Consider the following 21,752-nt stretch of genomic DNA (forward strand, 5'->3'; position numbering starts at 1 on the left):
CGTTCGTTAAACAAATAGAAATCAATGTATTTTCCTCTGAGCGCGCATTGTGCTTGTATATAAGGAAATAAAATCGCTGTAGGTACTTTAAAATTTCTCCTGTGGCATTGTTGTGAAACTGCAGTCCTTCTCACTCGTGTTAAAGATTCTACTTGGCAAGCTTGGCTTAACCTGGATGTTCCTTGAAGATTGACCACGCCCCATGTTTTAATCTTCGGTCCCCCGTTTTCTGTGCTTTCTTCTGTGATAGTGCGATGTCTTCTCTTTTTATGGACATTTCACACTAACGTAACGTTTGCTGTGCTGTGAAGGGTGATAGAGAATTCGTTGATCCACATTCCTGTTGTAGAGCTGACCACGTCGAAGAAGGCGGTTGTTTCATTGCCTTGAGATAATATCTAAAGTTGACCCCTGTGGTCGTATACTTCAGTGGATTCGGTGTTTATTTGCATTTTTCTTTTATTTGGTATTTTAGCTTATATTTCGTCTTTTTTTCCTTTGGATTTTTTTCTTTAGGGAAGCACCAGTCCGGTATTTTTATCTTGGTTTCTTCCTAGCTGTTTTTTTTCCCTCGCGTACTGGCCTCACTTTGCTGTGGGGCATATTAGCGCTGAATGTCTCGAGATCTCAATTTGCGTAATTCTGTCTTTGCTTCTCAAAGTGCACCGCGGAAGCACTTATATGTACTTGCTTAGCTAATAAATAAATAATGTTGTGGCGCTATAATGTATTTCTGTTTTTACATTACGGCTGAAGTCAAGGTGCAAATTATTATTGATCGAGGTACCCTTATTCGATGGCTTAATTCTCGCCGAGCCCGGAAGAACTTGCTTGGAAACAACAATTTCGTCAGTTTTTTTTTCTCTTACTTCGGCATGTCTTAAAAGCATGTGAGGTCGTCAGCACGCCAGAGTTAATGGCTGCGTAATTAACGTTAACGCAGCCTCGATGGCTCAGTGAACTGAAAAAATAAGGGAGGCTTTTTTGTGGTGTCAGTGTCATTACCGGTAACATCGCGTGTCTTGCTGTTCAGGCGTTATGCACGGTTCCATCGAGCGATGTTAATGAACTTATTCTGCCGTATGCTGAGTTTAATGGCGGCTCTATGTACAACCTAAAAATACAGGAAAGATAACAAGTTTCCAACTTTTTTTTTTCGTCACTCAAAGCTTCCGCCAAATTTTACTCGTTGGTGGCTTATTTACTTTTCGTTAGTGATCGAAGTCCAGTGCTCCGTGGGACGGGGAACTGAAGCTGAAAATTTAGGTTTAATAAATTTTAAAGTGTCTCATTGAGATTTCGCTTTGGTAGTTCGATTGCTGCTAATTTACAGAGCCTGCATATCCTATCGTGCTGAACGTTTCGGTGTATTTTGTGCTACCGTTCTCTCTCTTTTTGTTCTTTCGATTTCCATGTCCTGTCCCCACGTGTAGGGTAGCAAACCGACTTTACTGGACTGGTTCTGCTCCCTTCCTTTTCTTCTCTACCATTCGCCGCTCTCTTCGGCGGTTATAAACGTTTTGTTTTCAAATCATACCTCGCGTTTTCGACAGGAGTTACTTGTCCGTTATTCATCCGCATCAAGTGTCTGAAAGTCTAATGCATCGGAAAAAATTGTAGTGGTCAGCCAATTGCCCGTTTATTGACACACTTTTGTTTGCTTGTTTTTTTTAGATAAGTATGACATATTCATACAGGATGAAAACTTTCTTGCATCATATATAGCCTGCAATAATATCCCCTTTACCCAGAATGTGGGGAATGTTCCTTAGAACAGTTGATGCTAGCGTTAATCAACGCAAAACAATGGTCGTAGTCTATTTAATATACAAATGTGTTCTTGTATGCGGGAAACGTATGGCTAGACACCCGCCATTGTGGTCTAGTGGTTACGAAGCTCTACTGCTGACCCGCGGTTTGAGGGTGGTCCGTGGTGGTCGTATTTTCGATAGAAGCGAGAGTTTTGAGGCCCGTGTAATTCGATTTACGAGCACGTTAAAGAAGCCCAGGTGGTAGAAATTTCCGGAGCTCTCGGCTATGGCATCCCTCATGATCATGTGGTGGTTCGGGAATCATATGTTAAATCAACAATTAGTAATAATAAAACAGATGGAAAGACACTATGACTAGCTTGCGCTAATATTTTCTCTTCTCCAATTAAATGGGAAAATTAACAAGTCACTCAAATCATTAGCACTGATACGCAATGAGCGTTTCATGTCCGCGGTCGCTACGTTGTCTAGAAAGCGAATTCATCTATATCACGTGTCTTTGTCCGCGAAGCAAGTTCTTTGTGAAACAAAAAAAAACTAATTTTGCCCTTGACTTTGCACTAGGCACTATCTAATATCCTTTTGTCTGCCCCCGGCCAGAACGAAGTAAATACTTTCACTCCGTTTTCCGGGTTGAAACCAATACAGCAATGCACTTCTCTGGTCTGCGCTTCTTGCTGGTTGTATATTTTTGGTGGGCCCATTCTATTCTTTCCATTTCGTCGTTTTCCGCTGTCTTAGTCAGACACTTCTTCAGTGTTTACACAGGTCCGCTCATTTGCACTGTGGCGTGTACTCGGTCCGTAGGCTGGGCAAACACTGGCACGAGGAAGCGACGCGTCAGTAAACTCGGCACACAGCTGTCCTTTCGCCGCTAGCAACCACGGCACTTGAGCGCCTCTCGATGAAGGCATGAAATGAGGCCCAGCACTTGTGTCGCTGTGTTTTAACACCCCTTCTTCCTGCGTGTGGAAGCGCTGTTTTTCGAGATACGCTAGACGCTGTCTTGCCCCTTTCCTACTGGAATTTCGGAGCATTGGCTTCGCTATCAACGTTAATTGCAAAAGGCATCAAACGGTGTCAGCTCTAGCAGACACGGACGAAGAAGACAGATGAGTACGAACTTTTAAGTGAGTGTATATTGCCAGAACCAACGGTATAAGCAGATCCGTAAATGAAAAAAAAAAAAAGGCCCAATCGCTGCTCACGGAAACCTGCCGCGTCCATGTGTGGTGATTGATCCTTATTCTTTATATGGTTCAACTTATACTTTTATAGTGTTGTTTAGTACAAAACGGTTGCGGCTAAGACTCGGTGCTATATGAAAACGTCGATGGAAATTTGATGCCTGCTTCGAGAAAATCAAGTTTTTTTAAAAGTAAGCGTGCGATTCTCTGCATGGCATTGCAGAGTAATTTAAGCGGGTGTCACAAGTATTTAGGCTTCACAGTTGAAAGCACTTTCTTTCGAAAGGGCTTTTTGGTGAGCGGCCTAATTTTCTTAATATTTAAGAAATTAAGACAGTAATTACCTTATTCAATAACTCACCACTTCTTCGGTTGCTTGTTTAGATCACATTCTCAAAACCGTGGCGGGAAAAAAAAAAGCCCCGAACTTTGCCTGAAGTGGCAGCGTCCTTCAGTTCGAGCCGCTACGTGCGGTTATTAGCTTCCTAGTGCGCGTGACGGAATGAGGGACGGCCAGTTCTTCCTCTCTTACTGCAGTTTTTTTTTTCGTTAACTCTACGCCTACGTGCTGCGTCCATTGTCTATCCTAATATTAATTAATGCTCTTTCGTAGTCCGTTGTTGCTGCGGCCCTCTATGAAACATCTTTGCGGCAGCGTTTTCCCTTAAGGCCACCGCCGTGTCATGCACCGACGAGCGCTTTTTCGACTAACACTAAAGTGAAACGGTAAAATATTTTATAATAATAAATTACAATTCGAAGACTTCTAGGGTAGCTGATTTCACCTTCATAGGAATAATAATAAGTGAGAAGATCAGCACCAATAGTGTACCTCTTGTATTTCCCACCGATATATCCGAAGAGGCCGTCCTGCACTTCGAAGTTCTTTTTTTTTATTTCGTGTTTTGGCCACATTAACTCAACGAGAATGCCTGAAACTTCAGGGTAGCCAGCCGGTCTAAGAACTGGCTAACCTCCCTGTCCTTCCGCTTGAACTTTCCTCCTCCTCCTCTTCCTGAAACTTGTTTGTTTAGTCTCTGGCTCTTACAGAAGACGGCATATTCTATTTTTTTACTGGTTATGGACCACTAAGACCCCAACAGACGTCGTCGAAACTCTACGACATCACTGTGACTGGTGCGGGAACTTCAAAGGTGCCTCGCCACCCGCGCTGTCTTTCAGGGGAGAAGCTGCTTAGGGTGTGGGTCGTTTCCTCCTTCGTTTATATGTAGTATGTATGTAGGCACCTCTAGTATACGAATCGCTCACTATATGGCGTTGTGTGCATTTGTCCTCGGAAATATCACTAGATGGTATTAGTGGTTTTCGTGTAGTTTACGATTAAAGAGGATAGATGGCGCTGTTGTAATGAGAAATTCACTACATATCCACAGAGTGAATGACGATGAGTAGGGCGAAGCGTCCGTCTGTCCGTCCGTCCGTCCGGTGCGTGCTGTAGCGTGATAGGAGCGGATGGATGGATGGACTGACGGGTGGGACCGGGGAGGAAAGCGAGAGAGACGTACGGACGGACGGACGCTTCGCCCGACTCATAATCATTCTCGTCGTGAATATGCTCTGAATTTTTTGGAGGTTTTCTCGTTTACCGAGTGTAATATTGTGTGCAAGCGTGGGTAATTTTGTTTAAGAAAAAGCAAATTTGCTCAAGAAGTAAAATTGTCTTTTTTAGTGTTCCTTTAAAAAAACCACTGGACGATTTTGAACTTTAATAAAATTCTCTTTATAGTGGCATCCCATGATATAGCGTGACATCACTCTTGACCTGCTTTTATTACAGTGCTAGAGAACACTCGATCACATCTGGGGTTGACCCATAAATACACGTCTACCGTTCTACCGCACACCAAGGCGCACTTCCTATGGCCCGACGTGTCTTTCTCTTCTTGTCTTTTACTCCTTCTCATTGCTTTGCATTTTGCTTTGCTTGTACCTCGTTCTTTCACCTATAGCCATAGCTGAAACCGCAGCTGTCTGTGAAATCGATCTCTGCGCCTGGGCCGCCTGGCCCTGTCATCTTCTTCTTCTTTGAGGGCGTCAACCACGAAAAAAACATATGTTTGCCCGCAGTTTCCTCGTTTCTTCTTTTATTTCTTTTTTCCCCTCAGCATTGGGGAGAGGAAGCACTGCTACGATGACCTTTGGAGCTCGATAACGGACAAGTTAGGAGCTTATGCGCTCAGTTGACCCAGCTTTCCTTCCGGCTTCATAAGTCGGAATTTCACTTGGATCAGCGTCCGCGCGCTGTCTCACTACGCGGAGCTCCTGCGTTCAATCACGTCTCGACCGCTATTTCGTGGTGAGCTGTCAATGTGGCACCCTCAATTTCCGTGCAGCCTGGCAGCTAATACATCTTGCTCCTGCGACCTACTCATTTCCTCTTTCGAATATATATATATATATATATATATATATATATATATATATATATATATATATATATATATATATATATATATATATATATATATATATATATACTTTTTCCTCTTTCATTTTCTCTTTGAGGTGTGTGTGCGTGCGTGCGCGCGCGTTGCCACTGGTGAGGTCGCGAGAAAGTAAGTCATGTCCGAGCCGACGTGTCTACATACGCGCCAAAAAAACAAAAACAAAAATAAAATGTGTCTGTTTATCAAAAGAAAGGAATGGTGTGGCTCTGTATGGAACGATCTGGCCATTAATTTGCACTGCGAGTCGCTTTAGGCAGCATGCAGAGGTTCTTTTTTTCCTTTTATGGTGTTTTGGTTCTTTGGTGCAGCCTTCATTCGAATTCACAATTACCGTCTGGGCTTTCGGACAAAAATGATCATGAAGAACTCGTTAATAAAGGGAAAAATTAACCATGCAGAATTGGTTTGCAAAAACCGCGTTCATCCGACTTGTGCGCTCGTACATTGTTACAGCAAAAACTGTTACGAGATCACAACAAAAGCCGTTTTCGGTGCCGTAGTTGTCCGCCGCCGCCGCCGGTGTCCGTAACCGCTATCAGTGGGAAAAAATAATAAAAATGTGTAGGATATTTTGGGGTTAGACCCTGAATACTCTCCGACGGTGCCCCGTATTATACCATAGAACAATGCCCGTGCTCGAAACCTTTTCGCAAAAAGACCCTGTACAGGCATCATGCCAGGAAGGAACCGAGTTAACAGCTGTTATATGGCGTGGTGGAAGAATAGAATAACAACCAAGAGTCACTCAATACGAATTGCGTAACAATATGGTCGTCGAACGCTTCCAACCAATTACCAAGGGCTCAGCCGCAGTTTTCGTCATCGGCCACTGCATCAACGAAGTTCACATAATGCCTCGCAATCGTGTAGCAGGTACCTCACTTTTCCGAAGAATGCCGAATAACGGCGCAGTGGGTGCTTCACAACTTGGCAAAAAAAAAATTATGATCTATGGTCTAGTGTAGGCACCTCCAAAGCCTCAAGAGAGTTTACAACTGGCTCTGTAAATGCCGCTCCTCCATCTTTCGCCGTGAATGTGCTGTGCTTTTCGCATAGGCCTGTTTATTCTGATGATGTTGGAGCGTTTTAGTCTCTCTGCGTATTACTCGATACGCAAAACACTTTCCGTGTACCGGGATGCCGTTTGTGAAATTGCGAACTACGCGTGCACACGCCAGGAAAACATGGCCGCAGCGCGGGAATATGATCAAGTGGCCGTCGTGCGCTCTGTAGCTCGTTAAGCCCGAACTTTGCTTAGAGTCGAATTTGCTTTAGAGTCGTGTCCTTAAGCTTCTACAACAAAGTATTCGTGTCGACTCGGCACCGTTTTCGAGAGGCATATTCGAATAATCGATGTTGTTGGCTTAGTGAGTGACGATGGGCGCTTCTGTGATCTCGGAGGACATCAATTACGTGTTTTCTTAGTTGTTTCTTTTTTTTTAATCTTCGAGAGATGGCGCCTCTTCACGTTGCGGCAGCTGCGGCACACGCTATCCGGTATTACGCTACGCCTTTGCCGTACCGTAACACCCAAAAGACTAAAAAAAAAATGCAGTATTCGCGCTCACATCCGCTCTCCAAATTCGCGACGTACACGTATGCTCGCTCGCCAAAAAAAAAAAAAAAGAAGAAACAACTTTGCACAGTCATCAGTTATGCGCCTAGCTGCGTCAGCTACTAGATGCGCCTGTTTTTAATGTACGCCAAAAAACGTACTGACAATTTCTGCCTAGGTGGCTTCGTTATGTGTATCTACTCTCGTAAGTGGACAAGTCCTAGCTTTTTTTTTTTTCATTCGTGGTTTTGCGTTCCTGCATTGTAGAAATTATAATGAAGGCCCATTTTTATTCGAACTACAATCTCAAGCAGCGTGACAGCTCTTCACGTGAGTGACCGGTGGTGTTCTTGTAATACACTGGGCTGCGTCGTCGTTGTCATCCACCCGTTCGACCGTTAGCAGACTTCAGGCGGGTGATGCCTTTACCCCACGCTTTTGTGCACAAGGAGAAGCGTTCTTTACAGTTTGCGAAAGAATGTTTCATGTGAAAATGCGGATAGCTGGCAAGATACTTGGAGGGAATAATAATAATAATAATAATAATAATAATAATAATAATAATAATAATAATAATAATAATAATAATAATAATAATAATAATAATAAATTAGATTAGCAACTATAACGTCTCAGTTTTCGTGCCCTTTTTTTATTAAAGTCTTGCATCTGATGCGGTAAGTTAATGTACCTTACACCGCAGAATGCTAACAGGGTCATTTAAAAAGCTACACTTCTGTACACGCTCTATTTCTGTCTCTCTCTCTCACACACACACACAGAGAGAGGGGAGAAAATAATTATAATAATAAATGAAACCTGTGCACCTCGTTGTAGCATATGATAAATAAATATGGCATAGCTGACATCCTCAGCCTACAATAAACCTGTCTTTTTGATCTGCTGCGTGCTCGTTGCTGCATTCATTCACCTATTTATCATAATGGGTTTTATTGTTTGGCATTAATGTTCGTTACGATTGCCACTATTTGAACAGGTGTACTTTATACCTCTCGCAACAGTAGTTTGACGCGGCTTTGCAGCCAACTTGAATGAATCGCCCGCCTTGCTTATTGCGGTTGCGCTCGTGACCTTTCATCTGCTATTACGTTTTATTAACGCGTCTGCTTGGTGGATGAAAGATGCAGTCTATATCATCGTAATCACATTCTGCACTTGTAGTGTGTGTGTGTATTTTAAGAAGCCTCGAGTGTGCTGGTCGGCACGTTGACTCCCTGCGACATCCTGTGTCCATCTTCCTCTGAACTTCAGCCTCTTTTGTTTTTCGGGGGAGAGGTGGGTATTGCTACGCAGTGCATGGAAATCTATACATATCAAATCTATGCTGTTTCTGAATTATACCCCTGTGTTATGATATTGAATCAGCTTGTTCTGTTATCTTCGCTCAGTGCTCCAAATACACCGTATGATTTTTTTTGTTTATGTACTCAACAGTTTGCGTACTCACACGTGCCTAATATTTAAATGCTGAATCTGAACAGCCTAGATTATCTGTGGCCCTTGCGAATTAGGTACCTACGTTGACAGCGTGTTTACTTGCTTTGATTTTTCGTAGTGGCAAGGAACTTTGATTTAGTTGTTTAAGAAATGACATCCAAGAAAATGTACGAGTTGCAGCCGTTTCGATTTTTCCTCGGTACACGGTACTGTACACCGACACCAACGCGAAAACAATTGGTCGCCAGCTGGTCGTGGTTTCAGGAATAAGCTTTATATCGCCAGTAAAGCCACGAAACGTTTTTTTTTGTTTTCTTTGTGTTCCGTGTGCCCGTGAGCCTGGCTGCACATCTTTATTTTGAAGCTAGCACTGGCTGTGTTGCTTATACAGCGAGCTGTCGCCTATTTTGGCTCAACGTTCCTGCCGCCTCGTCCCTTCGCACAGTGACTGCACCGCCCTTTCTTTCAGAGCTACGTGCCGCGGATTCCGTCTCGAGAAGAATTCGCGTCTTTTTTTTTTTTATTTCTCGGCGATGATACGCTGACAACGAGGCTTTAATGGCGATGCGAATCCAAATGCCACCCGTACCGCCCTCCGCGTTTTACAGGCCGCTTATCGAACATAGCAATCATTATCTGCACAAATACATTTTTTCGCTCGCTTACATTTATTCTTGGTGTGAGTTTCTTGACGGTGTTAGCAGTTTTTTCACGCCGATATTTCTTACGCTTTTCGGTTTTGTGGCAGCCTCTGATGGGCACTTGGTAACTGGTCCAAGCCAGGAGTATCTCGTCAATCTTCCACAAACAAAGTAGGCATTCCTCTGAAAAGAAAGAGTGGGCTGACCATAACTCGCAAACATTTACAAATAACGATACACTAGAGGCGCTTCTGTTTTTTTCCTCCACGAGTTTCGTATAGATCTCAAAAGCAAAAGGAGCTTAGCATGGTACCAAGTGTCCACGTTCACTTGCCCAACAACCTTCATGCATAGCCTTTTAAATGTAGGAAGGAAGAAAAAAGAAAGCAACAAAAGGGAGAAGGCAGGGAGGCTAACCAGAAATACATCCGGTTGGCTACCCTACACTTGGGGGTTAGAAAAGGGGACAAGAAAGATGAGAAAGAGGGAAGAGATGGTAAAAAAGGAGATACTGACAGTTTTTTTCACTGCAGCATGTAGAACTCCAGCGCATGTCAGAGGCGTTCACACAAGCCCGTTTTTCTCGGGAAACACAGTAGGGCTTTCACTGACCTGTGGGCCGTCGAGGTATGTGGACGTTGCTGTACCTGCACAGAAAGAGGCCGATCATCCAGTCGCCGCATTGCGTTAGCAAGTACTTGTCTGTCTGAGGCATATCGAGGACAGTGGCACAGCAGGTGCTTTCAATTGTAAGTTGACATTGATCATTATGACAACGCTATCATTTGTATAATGTGGTGTCTGAAGGTAATCATCGCCACTACGCTCCTGGAGTGAACAAACAGAGCAGACGCGGTCGGAACAAACCAAACAACACATATTTATTTGACTACTTTTTGGTTTACGATGTCGTCAGCCGAATGATTATAACATCAATCGTGATCAACACGCCAAGACATCTTTACGCAATATTAAACAACACTCAACAACATGACGAACGCAAGGCGGCGTCTTTAACGCCTTACTCTCCACAGTGGCCCCCGGCAGACGGCACCGGGGCACACACCGCGAGAGATAACCGTCCTCGCCAAACGCCACCAGAGAAAGAGCCTCGCTCAATCCTTTCGTGCCGCCACTAAGGCCTTTCCGCCAGAGGTCACCGCCGGCGCTCATACAGATCTAACCATGATGATGATGGTGGTGATCAACGCCCGCGAACACAACGCCACCTACCGCTCGATAGTTGTGACACCGAAATACGGCTTCTGTGCAATACAGGCGCGGCGCAAACAACTTTAAAAGGGGTGTCAGCACCCCCATTATAATAACCCGACCCTTCTGTAATAATATCCTCTTGTAGGTCATTAAGGAAACGAAAAGGGAAAAAAAGTATCAAGACTGTGGCAGTGTGACGTAACGAAATGCGTCAACGTTCCTTAGCGGGATTCGATTCGCGACATCGTTCAAACGTGTCTGCGAGGCATCTCGTCTGTTTGTTGTTTTCGTTTTCGACTTCCACTTATCCATTTGTAGGTTGACGTTAAGGGATTAACTTGTACCGTGGCGCATTATCCGCTTAATCCCGCCTGTGGCGGTCGCATTTAGATGGAGGCGAAATGCCGGACGCCCGTGTTCTGTGCGATGGCAGTATTTCCGGAGCCCTCCATGCACCATGGCGTTCCTTACAGTCATATCGTGTTTTTTGGGACCTTATGCCAACCAGATGTTATTATTATTATTATTATTATTATTATTATTATTATTATTATTATTATTATTATTATTATTATTATTATTATTATTATTATTATTATTATTATTATCGTCAATTAACGTTCGTGGTGACGTATGTGGTTACGTACGTCCGCGCTGAAATTTTCACTCGCGAATAACTTGCCCATATAAACCAAACACGGTGGTAAAACGGTTTTTTTTTCTTTTTTTGTTTTCTTTAAGAGAGGGCACGTCTCGCGGCTAAGAGCAGCCCGCTCCGCTGACGTGGCCACCGTTGGCACGGCTCGTGTTTTGCTTGCTTCGCCGCAGGCTGCGCATGCATTAGCGCCTTCTCATGTGGGTACTCAGACCTAATTCTCGTTCGGCACCTCTAGATATATTTTCCCTCCTGATTTCTTTTGTGTCTTACTGTATTCGATTGCGGGCCTTTCTTTTTTTACCTTTCTCTACCGGGCCTTTCTTTAAATTCTGATAGCACTTCATAGCTGCCGCCATCTTGCCGCATATCATTTAGCAATCCTCGAGAGCGCCTTCATGAGTGCTTCTGAAAGTATAATGCTGAAAAGGAAAACGTACGTGAGCTGGTCTATAGTTGTGCCGCCGAGCGCCGGTTTTAACGGATTTAGGCCGATAATGGAGGAAAGACTTCACCTGATGGCGCGCATTAAAAAAAAAGATCTATATAAATAAACACTGCTATTCGGTCATTGCCAGTCGCCCCTCTTGAAGGAGTGTCCGAGTAAAACACGAAACGTAGCATTTTTTTTCTTCTTAACGCAGCTTTTGGTGCGAAATAAACACGAGATTCGGACAAGCGCAAACTATGAACTGAATTTATTGAAACACACACACACGCACACACACACACACACACATATATATATATATATATATATATATATATGTGTGTGTGTGTGTGTGTGTGTGTGTGTGTGTGTGTGTGTGTGTGTGTGTGTGTGTGTGTGTGTGCGCGCATAAGAGCTTATAGATGGCGCTGACTGTCACTCCTACTTCTAAATTCACATATAAACCCAAAAAAGTGGATGGAGGGAAGGCCGCTGTGATAGCTCAGTGTTTAGAGCATTGAAGGCGTTATTCGAAGGTGGTAGGTTCGATTCCTGCTCACGGCTGGTTATTATTTGACCCACTTTTCTTTCTTCTTATTTACATTCCATTGGTTCTAATAACTTCCCCTGCACATTCCTTGGCATTACTGTCTGTTAGATCTCATTAATATTGTGTCAAAACACGGAAAAACGAGCCCTTCGGTATACCCTTCTTTTCGTTATATATATATATATATATATATATATATATATATATATATATATATATATATATATGTATATATATATATATATATATATATATATATATATAGATGTCTATCTCGGTGGCACGTAACGTGACAGAGGGCCTCGCTACGCATGTCTCGCCCAAATGTGTTAATAAAATACGCTTCCTCATTTTCTCGTGCAGCATTTACTTTCATTTATGCACGTCTAGAACGCATACACAACAGGGCACGCGTGCCGGAGAAACTATACATCTCTCATTGGACTTGTTTGAACCGCTTTGTTAACGCGCAAAGTTTACTCGCAAGCGGCGTTTCTGTTCGTGAACGTCGCGACGATTTTCTTCGCAAAGGTTCGCGACATCTTGTGCAACTCGTCCTCGCGACGAGTGAGCCGTTCTTGCCTGTCAGCTTCTTTCCTTCGTCCTGTCACTTTTCTGGCAGTCGTGTAGTGTTGCAAAGCGAGACATTCCGGCTAAATGGAAGCGCGTCTTCTCGGACGCGGGGACGGGTCAACCTGTCAGCGTGTGTATTTCGGCAAGACGTCCTTCTGCGCCGTTGTAAGTGGCTGTTGGGTCGTCGGCTGGGGTCGCAAATCTTCTGTGCGTTTTGTTACTGTAGCATCTCTGGGCAGTAGCTCGGTAACGTCTCGTGAAATATCGTTTGTGATAGTCAGACGTGCCGCCATGCAGTGAAAAATAAAAAATAAAGAAGGGGGCGGGGAATATAGAGAATTTGTTTCGGTATCCTGTGTCGACACATCCTGTGTGACTGCCCGAAATACAACCTGGAAAGACAACACCTTTCTAATAAACTAAACAGGTTAGATGACCAGCCGCTGTCAGAACAAAGTATACTGCGCTATCGTCATGACTCATCGTCACAGAAGAAAGCCGTGCAAGCGCTACTGGGCTTCTTGCGAACTACTGGCCTGTCGGAATGCCTCTGAGTGAACTGATTTTGTGTGTGCGTGTGTGTCGGTGTTTTTCTCTTATTTATTTTTTAACTCTCCCTTTCTCTTTCAACCCCCTATTCCCCAACCCCAGTGTAGGGTAGCATACCGGATACAAGCATCTGGTTAACCTCCCTGCCTTCCTTTTTTCTCGTTTCTCTCTCTCTTTTGTTTCGGTAAATTTCACAGGAATAGATGACATCCCCTACAGTTTGAAACGCGTGTTTCGAATAGCCGTGCTGAAACTGCAGCTTTAGGTGCTCCATGCCGATTCTTTAACGGCACGGTGATGCTTTGTAGTGACACTTGTTTTATGTATCCTGTATTTGAATGCCTTTCGTCGTTTCTAGTGAATGACATCGAAGAATTCTCATTGCACTGCTTCAGGCGCAGTTCAATAGGAAATCTACTATACCATCACAATGCGTTTTTATTGAGTTTACAGTGATCATCCTGTTATTTGTGCTTTGTACTATGTGCTTTGGGGAACGGATTTTGTTGCAGTTTTTTTTTTTTAGTGAGAGGGGGGGGGCATTTCTTTTTGTATTGAAAACTTTTTTTTCTTATAGTATTTTGTCAGAAGCATCATCGCTTGCGATGTTCATTGCACAAGAGCAACACTACGCATTACCTGCAGCTTGTTTAACTAAACACAACTGTATTTGGATTTTGTGTTTTACACATTCTCTTCGTGCTTTTTTTTTATGACTTACCTTGAATGTAAATCTCTCTTTTTTTCAGGTACGTGACGCACATTCCTGTACCGCATTCGTGATAAAAGTAAGGCTGACGTTTCTGCACTCTCCGTGACATTTTTTCCCCTTGTATCTCGTTACTGAATTGCCTGCTGAGGCTGGTTTGCTTCCGTTGTAGCACCTGTCTGGAACTTGGTCTTCCCGTTTTAGAATTCTCTCGGAGTTTACTAAAATATTGCAGAAAGCGAAACGTTCCGAGAACGCGTTGTCATTTCTATTGCCTTTGTATATGTTTAAACTATAGGCTCGGCAATATCGGAACACGAGTGCATCGATCTCACCGTATAACTTGCTCGTGTGGAGGTACTTATCGACAGCGTTGAGGCACAAACGCGATCGGAGAGGGGGCCGCCAGAGATTCTTAGACAAACTTGCGAGTAAGTGAAGTGCCATTCGAAGATGTCAGTGTTATCCACCAAACATCTTCAAGCATCAGCGTTAATCGAGAACGTGTGAGCAAGAACTTCGACTGCTTCACATCTCCTTGGTTTCGGCATAACCGTAGAACCTCCGAGACTTTGTTTCTTTCTTGTTGTCGTTGTTAAAATCTTCTTTTCTTATTTCAGAGAAAGGGGCATGAAATAAGTCGGGACAAGCTGGGGTGGTGTCACCCGAACGCGGACGCCAGATAATGTCACGCACTTCGGGTGAGGCCCCGCCGATCCAACCTCGACGTGCGGCAGACTCGCAGGCTTCCACTTTACGCTTTGGCCTGCGACGCCTGAAAGGCCTCGAAGCGGCACATTTCGAATTTATTTGCGGGTTGGTCGATCCGTGCGGGGTTGCACGTGTGGTGATGTGTGGGCCTGACCGACGCACTCATAGAGCAGACACAGAGTTTGATTACACGTAGACAAACATTTAATTAAAACAGGGGCAAAGGCAGGAGATTACAAAAATAACAAAGAAGGAAGAACTGATACGCGCGATGGAAAGAACAGCTATGTAACAAAATATGCTAAAAAAAGCACGACAAAACATACAAACTAAAGACAAATATGCGGAACATTAATAAAATAACAACAAGATGGAAATCAAAGAAGAGGGATACAAGAAAATAATTACAGAATGATCATGGTAGCGCTTTTGAGTTTCTAAGTGCGACGCAGCGCACACAACTACACAGTTAAAAAAAAGGGCTGGTTAAAACAATTTAACAGCTTAAAAAAAAGTCACAATAAAAAGTTCCATACGGACCAGGCCAGCTCTTGGTGCACGTAGGGGAGTTGACGGGTGCCGCTGAAGGTCTCGCCGGCTTGGTAGACGACGAGGGTGCCCGGAATTGCAGCCGTCTCAATACATTGCGCGGGTCACTCCGTGCTCGCCGCCTACGCGAGACTCGCGACACCGACGACCGCACTTGTTGCTGGCTGTACGTCAACTGCCCCTGCGATGCAGTTCAAACCGCCTCAGGGGCGTACACGTGCTCCCGTCTCATCTGGGAGTAATATTCCTTGTTTAGATCGCCGGTGCCCCTTCCGGTACCGGTGCAGGGAAGACAAGCCGGCGCCACGTTGGTCGTTATAGTCGCCGGATGTCGTCCCCCAACACAAAAGCGCCCCTCCTTGAAGGTGGGGCCCGGGGATGCTCCGAAAATTGGAGTCGTTTGTGACAGGTGGGGTATGGTAGATATTACTACGTCTCCGGCCACGTTCCCTCATGATGTAACCGCGTGTGGTTATCGCGCATAATCCAACATAATGGCTCTGATGAGGCGACTTTACAATGTGATATCGCAAACAGTTCCATGTGACCTGTACCCTGGCTGTGTTTGAATAAGTCTGCTGAGAAGTTCTGTTCTATTTATTCAGTCGTCACCGAACCAATTGTGTCAGACTTCGCACAATAGTAAAGTGTAGGTGTGGATGATATCTCCCCTTCGTTTTGTTCCCCGCCCGTCTCGGGCTACCTATATTCTGTGTGTTCAGCGAGACGCGAGCTTCCTTGCCAGCTGCCGTGGGCATCGGCAGCGGATTCGCCGGCCGGATGTTGTGCTTCCCTCTCTTTGACTTATCAACGGACCTTCGTGGCCTGGTTCCGGTGCATCCGCTCCACTTTTCGATGCGCTCTTGAAGCGCGACCACAAACATGTCAAACAACGGAAGAAAAAACTGCGCCTTCCTGTCTGCACTTTCCCGCAAGCATATCCGTCCGAGGCCTGTGGTTTTTCACTTACCGTCATCCTTTACCGTAAACTTCGTTCTGTTTGATGTCTGGCAACGATCCGCTTTGATCAATGGCGCTGAATTGGTCTGGTGAAATGTTTAGGGCCACCGGCCACAGCTTTCGTTCGCCCACTTATACTTTGATGCCGACGTAGTAGGGAGCAATGCTGTGCTACGCATTAAACTGGATTATTAAACTGGGCCTCAGTAGGCCTCTCCTTTAGCCGCCAGCCTTTGGATAGAGCTTGCAGTGGCAGACGCAAATGCTCGCACATCTTGCTTTTGTCACGTTCTCATCAAATACAGCGCCAGACACTGTTTAATCGAAGCCTCTATAGCTCCACAGGTGAGCTCGGCGTCCAGCTTGTTGATTTGTAAAATTTAAAGAAGAATTCCTTGGTTCAGTTTTTTGGTGGCGGTTTCTTATTTCATTAGGCGGGGAAGATGTGGCACGAAACGGCCGCAACGCCGTTTTGTTTTGTAGCTGAACGGAACAGCGCACGTTTTTCGGTCAGCCACGGTACTGTGGCATGGGAAATTTCCTTATTATTCACTCGTATTTCTCAGTTGTCTTCCAGGGAAAAAAATGGTCAGGACTAAAGGCACTATAGAATGCACATGGCTGAGGCCCTGACTCCTATATAGTCTGTTCACCGGCGGAGCAACAAAGTTAAAAAAAACATGAGTGTTCACTTAAACATGATCATTTTCATGAAAATATAGCGCATTTTGTCGGTTTCCGAGGGTGTCGTTTTTTATTTTTTTATTTTTTGTCGCATTGATTCAATTTCTGCCATTTTTGAGTGACTACAAAACATTATTTAATATGTCACGTTCTGTCAGACCTATTTATTAGCCTAAATGTATTGCGAAGTAGTCATGAAATGCCTGTCCTGGAGGCAGAAATATTTTATTGGTGTACAGATACACCCTCCATGCGGTATTTGAAAAATGCCCTGTAACTTAAAAGGGGGGGAGGGGAGGGGCAGAAACAGGAAAGTGAGCATTTCTTGCTGTTATTCGTTTTGCTTTACTTAACTCGCGCGAGCTAGTTGGCCAAGGTTGTGCCATATTGTAGTTGTCAGCACTTCGCACGTCTTTGTACAGTGCGTGCAGCGTTTTGTGCATATTGTCGATGACATGGCCGGTGTTTCACGTGAGACTTGCCGAAAATTCCTTTTTGTAGGTACCAACTTCTCTAAAAAAAATACCATCGATTTACCTTAGTGTCAGTACTCTGCCGGGACCCGAACAGGTGCAGAACTTTTTTGAAAAGCTGTGCGTCATTCCCTACTAGATATACTCTCGGATGAGGCATGCATTGAAAGTTACTGCGCTACGTTAATTTGAAAGAGCTTGGGCTAACTGTTAAACAAAAAGGACGTAAGAACGCTGGCACCGAGCATGTGTGGCCTGCGTCTATGCCCATTTGTCCGTTAGTTAAACTTTAATGTGTAAACCAAGCAGCACGTGCTTATGAACTTCCATCTCCTTGTGCGACGAGTCGCTGTCACGTCGGAAAACCTTCTCTCTCCTCTCTCTCTCCCTTTTTTTTCGCCCTGATTTTTGCATCATGCATCCAGTCTAGCGTACGCAAGATGGTTGCGTGGGAAAACATATCTTGTTTATAGCTGCTTTCGCACCTCACATTTTGTCTCTGTCGAGCCGGACGTTGTTTACATTGGCGGCCCAGTTATTGCACCCGAGAGCGACCTGTTTATGCAGACTCTGAATTAATTGCATTTCCCGTCATTCAGTTCATCTTCTCGTTCGCTGTCTTGGCCTGTTAATCACCCACATCTAGCGCTCAGCACGTCTCCCATGGCTGGCTGAACGTGGGTAAGCGCGACAGCCACAGCACGTCCCTTCAATCTTGCAGTTACTCGGGCTCTCGAAAAGACGACCCCACTCCCCCCTTCGTTTCAACCAACCGTGACGGTAAAGAGCGCCCATATTCATTTTTCCCCGAGCTTTGCGCCGTCGGTGATGGGCGGCTTCATATGTCACTTTTCATCCCTAGCTCGCCTGCGGTCTCTGCGTCTCGGCAGTGTTTAATGAAATTCTTTCGGCCCCTTCTTCGCTAATGCCTCACGACCGACCACGGGGGCTTGAACGGCGTGAATAGAAGCCTGAGATGCGCGTCAGCTTCTGTTGTTAGTGTGTCCGGCCTACTTCTTGTTTACAACGGGACAATGTACTTCCGTTTTTATTTGTTTCTTTTTTTTTGTAAATAATATGTTGCGTCGTTATTTTCCTCCTTCTGTTCGTTTTTTTTTTCTTTTCCGTTATTCTTATCATTAATCATTCTTACGGGAAAACCAATAAAGCCGCGTTGGGATCATTAAAAGCGCGCTCAGTTCAGATTACTTTGACTGAAATTGTAGCGCGCGTGTAAGAAGGCTCCTTCAAGATTGATATCTTCACAAATAATGTGGTCCTTACTTGTTTGCGCTGACTTTCTTGAAAATTAAAGGGTACGGAGACAGGGAGGCATAGGGCTTTTTCTCACTCTTAGTTATGTTTGCTGAATGATGGCGCTTCATAAAGTTTTAGCGTGTACTAAACGATACCGCGATTACGTTTCCATTTTGTGCATCGCTCAGACTTGTACGCATGTCATTTGCGCTAAAAGCTTGAATTACTCATCTTATCGTTCATTTGTTTCAAGTGACAAAACAATGTTTTGTATCCATCAACTGATCTCTGTTCAGTTTTGATAATCCTGTTCGCGCGGTCCTCACAAATAACGTGCGCCGAATATCTGTGGACTGCTCCTGTTTCTCTTTCACTTCGTAACTTGGCGCTGCTTTTAAATATATCGGATTTATTAGTAAGTACCTGTAGTTCAAACTTCTGAAATATTTGACCGATAACAATGAAACGAACGTTAGGACGAAGCGGAGTCCGCACTCTTTTTGGGCCAACTTATCTCTTTCCCTTTTCCGTTCGAGTGTTTCTCTTTTTTGAATTTACTTCCATAAATCATCCTTGGTGTACCAGTTCGGCTGTGTGTTCTTTGGGCCTTTTATTATTATTATTCATAGTGGTTCACTTTAAAAAAAAAAACAATGTTGCTTCGTAAATGTGGACGATATGGAAGACGTTCTCCTAACTTTTCTAGCGATCGACAGAAACTTCGTTGGCGCGAGACAAACCATCTTGCCCGTACGCTGTCGTCGCCGCATTCAATTTTCCGAAAAAAAAAAAAAGGTTTCGTTGGGTCGTGCCGTGGAAGCGTGCGCTTTTCATATAGCTCGCCCCGTGACGAACGGTTGCTGCGGCCAGAGGTCACGACACGCGTCGTGCATCCAAGTCCTGCAGCCTAGCGTGTTTTTCGGGGCGCCCTCTGGTCTCCGTTGCGCCACTCTGGCCACGAGCGCTTGCGCGCCTTCGTTTTCTGTCTTCGTTTATTCGCATGCCTCTCTTCTTTTTCCCATTCAAAGCCTCGTATTGCGCACGCGTAGCTCGGTCTCTTTCCGGCTATGAAAAAGTCCGTTCCTCTGCTTGCTGCTCTACATTTTTTTCCCCCTGTCTGAATGGAGCTATAACGATGACGAAAATAAGCGCTCGCGAGAGTGGCGGTGGTTGTCCAGTGGGCGTAGCAGAAGCAGGAGCTCATAGCAGAAGCGGTCGATCTCGACATCTTGCGAAACTCGGAGTGAAGTAACGTGGACGTTTAGTTCTCGCAGTCGAAAGAAGGCTGGACCGCGGAGACTGCGTTTAAATGGCCTTCCTCATCTAAGTCGGCTGCCCCAGAAGATTATGCTTAATAATCGGTATAATGCGATGAGCCAGGGTCTGAGCTAGATGGTCTAGTAGAAGTTACAGTGCCGTCTCGTATATCTCGCGTATTTCACTGCAGGACGATGAACAACACTGCGTGGTTATTTAGTGGGTGATGGTGGAAAATGTTCATTGATCGAGAAGGATGTGGACTCACGCAGGAACCTTGCGTACTGATTGTAGTCCATAGTAAGGAACCCGATTGGTTGAAGCCGCCAGTCTGGCTCTCTTGGCCAAGTCCTTTTGGTCCCGACTGCTTTGAGCAACCCGGCAGTGCTGCCTGCCTCCCACTCCTCTCTGGTAGGAGTCGGGTGATTGACGTGGGAGGTGTCGTAACTTAGTGGGGGCGTCCATCACACGTACACAAGTCGCGCTGCTTCGATAATTTATTTTGACAAAATATAGAAAACATTCGTTTGCTCAAAAAAAAAAAAAGAAACGCTCTCTGGTACGCTGTGGTTATAAATATCTGCACTGTGACCACTATCGTAACCTATACAGAGTCATTCTACAAACCTTAGGCGTCATCGATTATCACTGCGCACGCACTCTTCTGAGGTGAGTGACCGCAGCTAAAAATTTAATGCTAATGCTTTGCTCGTAAGGACCAATAGGTAACACATTCTGTACAAGTGGAGTGGTCTTCGTGCAAGCTGGAGCGCATTACTTTCGTTATGTGTGTATGTGTGTGGGAGGGGGGGGGGGGTGCTCTGGCACGACGCACCTGAATACGCGACCTTGCCCAAGATATTTACCGTGCAGGAGTCTCGTTATTTGTAGTGTGGATAACGTGACCTTGATACTTTTGCGCTCCGGGTCGAATACCCAAAGCGGCTGCAATGCTCGTGTGGCTCTTCTTCGCCTTCCCGTGCTTGCTTTCAAGCCCGAAGATGTTTTCCGTGAGCAGCTGCGTTGTTGCAGAGTAAGAGGAAATGCAAAAAAAAAAAAAAATTATTGCATGGAGTCGCGCGATGCCGCCTATACTTTTACAAGCTTTGTGACCGTTAACGATGCGTAATGTACGTTATCAACGTGAAGTCTGTCACCGAGACTGGTGAGCATGCTACCGATTCCGAGGGGACAGCTAGAACTCGCCGATGTGGTGTTTGATTACACATGAAGGAGTGGATGGTTCACGCTGGTGTGATCGAAGCCGCCATAGCGTGTCAAACGAGCACCAGGGGGCAGCTGCGTCAGTGACGCCACGTCGCTCTTTTATTGATACTCTGCGCTTGGCTTCGTTCCGACACCGGCACCGGCATTTCGCGCTTGCCACGCTAACCAAGGCTTCAGTCAATGCTTTAACGTCATCGCGGCTGCGATACCGTAGTACGTCACGTTGAAAAGCTCCGCGCATGCCGTTACGTCTGAGCTATCAGTTAAGGAGACGGCGTTTAAGTTTCATTTTTTTTTTTCTGTCTAGTTCCTTGTTCCCCACTGCTGCCGTGACGCCCGTGTGAGCGTATACCGCGCTAACAATGCTGCGAGCACAACTAAGCCCGTTGGTGTTCCGACTTTCGAAACCTTTCGTGGTTATCTCAGCCGATGCTGCGACCCCATAAAGGAAGCCTGACGCGAGTTTCGCGCTGTCACGTACACGCGTTGGTGCATTATTTGTCGCGGTGTGCCGTCGTCTAACGCCGTAAACACGCTCGTCGTCCTATACGAGGGGGCCGTGGAGCGCCGGCTGCCTCCCGTACCCCGCGCAGGAGATAAACGGGTCGGGTGATCCGATCGCCCGGTTCGTTCGTTAATAATTCGGACGGCCGCGAGAGTACGCGAGGTGCTACACTGCGCGTTCCCAAATGTTCGTAAACTGCGTTTTCCCCGAGGCGAGTGAAAATACGTGCTCGTCATGGTGGTGTCTATGCAGGCTATCTTCGCTACAGGCCGTTCGTAGGGGATGAAAAGTAGAATTGTGCAATGTCAACTACATGGTAATAACAACTTTTGGGCCTGTTACGTGCTAATGCCGCGATACGTTTACG

General features: G+C 45.2%; 1 protein-coding gene and 1 long non-coding RNA gene across 6 annotated transcripts in view; one reads left to right on the forward strand and one right to left on the reverse strand.

Annotated features, from left to right (window-relative positions):
- Positions 1-21,752, forward strand: part of LOC119171819 (uncharacterized) — a 460,188-nt gene that overhangs the window by 371,173 nt on the left and 67,263 nt on the right. The window contains exon 18 of one of the 4 annotated variants that reach the window (XM_075892448.1): positions 13,803-13,912. The exons of the other annotated variants lie outside the window; for them this stretch is intronic. Within the exon in view, the coding sequence (XP_075748563.1) occupies positions 13,803-13,871 (69 nt within the window). The 3' untranslated portion in view covers positions 13,872-13,912. Of the gene's footprint in view, positions 1-13,802; positions 13,913-21,752 lie in introns of those variants that run through there. 4 annotated transcript variants of the gene reach the window in all.
- On the reverse strand, positions 8,823-16,178 carry LOC142814210 (uncharacterized). Of its 2 annotated transcripts, none has more exons than XR_012894850.1 (3): positions 15,014-16,178; positions 9,694-9,728; positions 8,823-9,264 (listed from the first exon to the last, which is right to left on the reverse strand). It is a non-coding gene; the product is annotated as an uncharacterized LOC142814210 (long non-coding RNA). The 2 variants fall into 2 exon arrangements; XR_012894851.1 differs by having other exon boundaries at positions 9,598-9,728.

This window comes from Rhipicephalus microplus, chromosome 4 (genome assembly GCF_043290135.1).
Source record: "Rhipicephalus microplus isolate Deutch F79 chromosome 4, USDA_Rmic, whole genome shotgun sequence".
Lineage (NCBI taxonomy): Eukaryota > Metazoa > Arthropoda > Arachnida > Ixodida > Ixodidae > Rhipicephalus > Rhipicephalus microplus.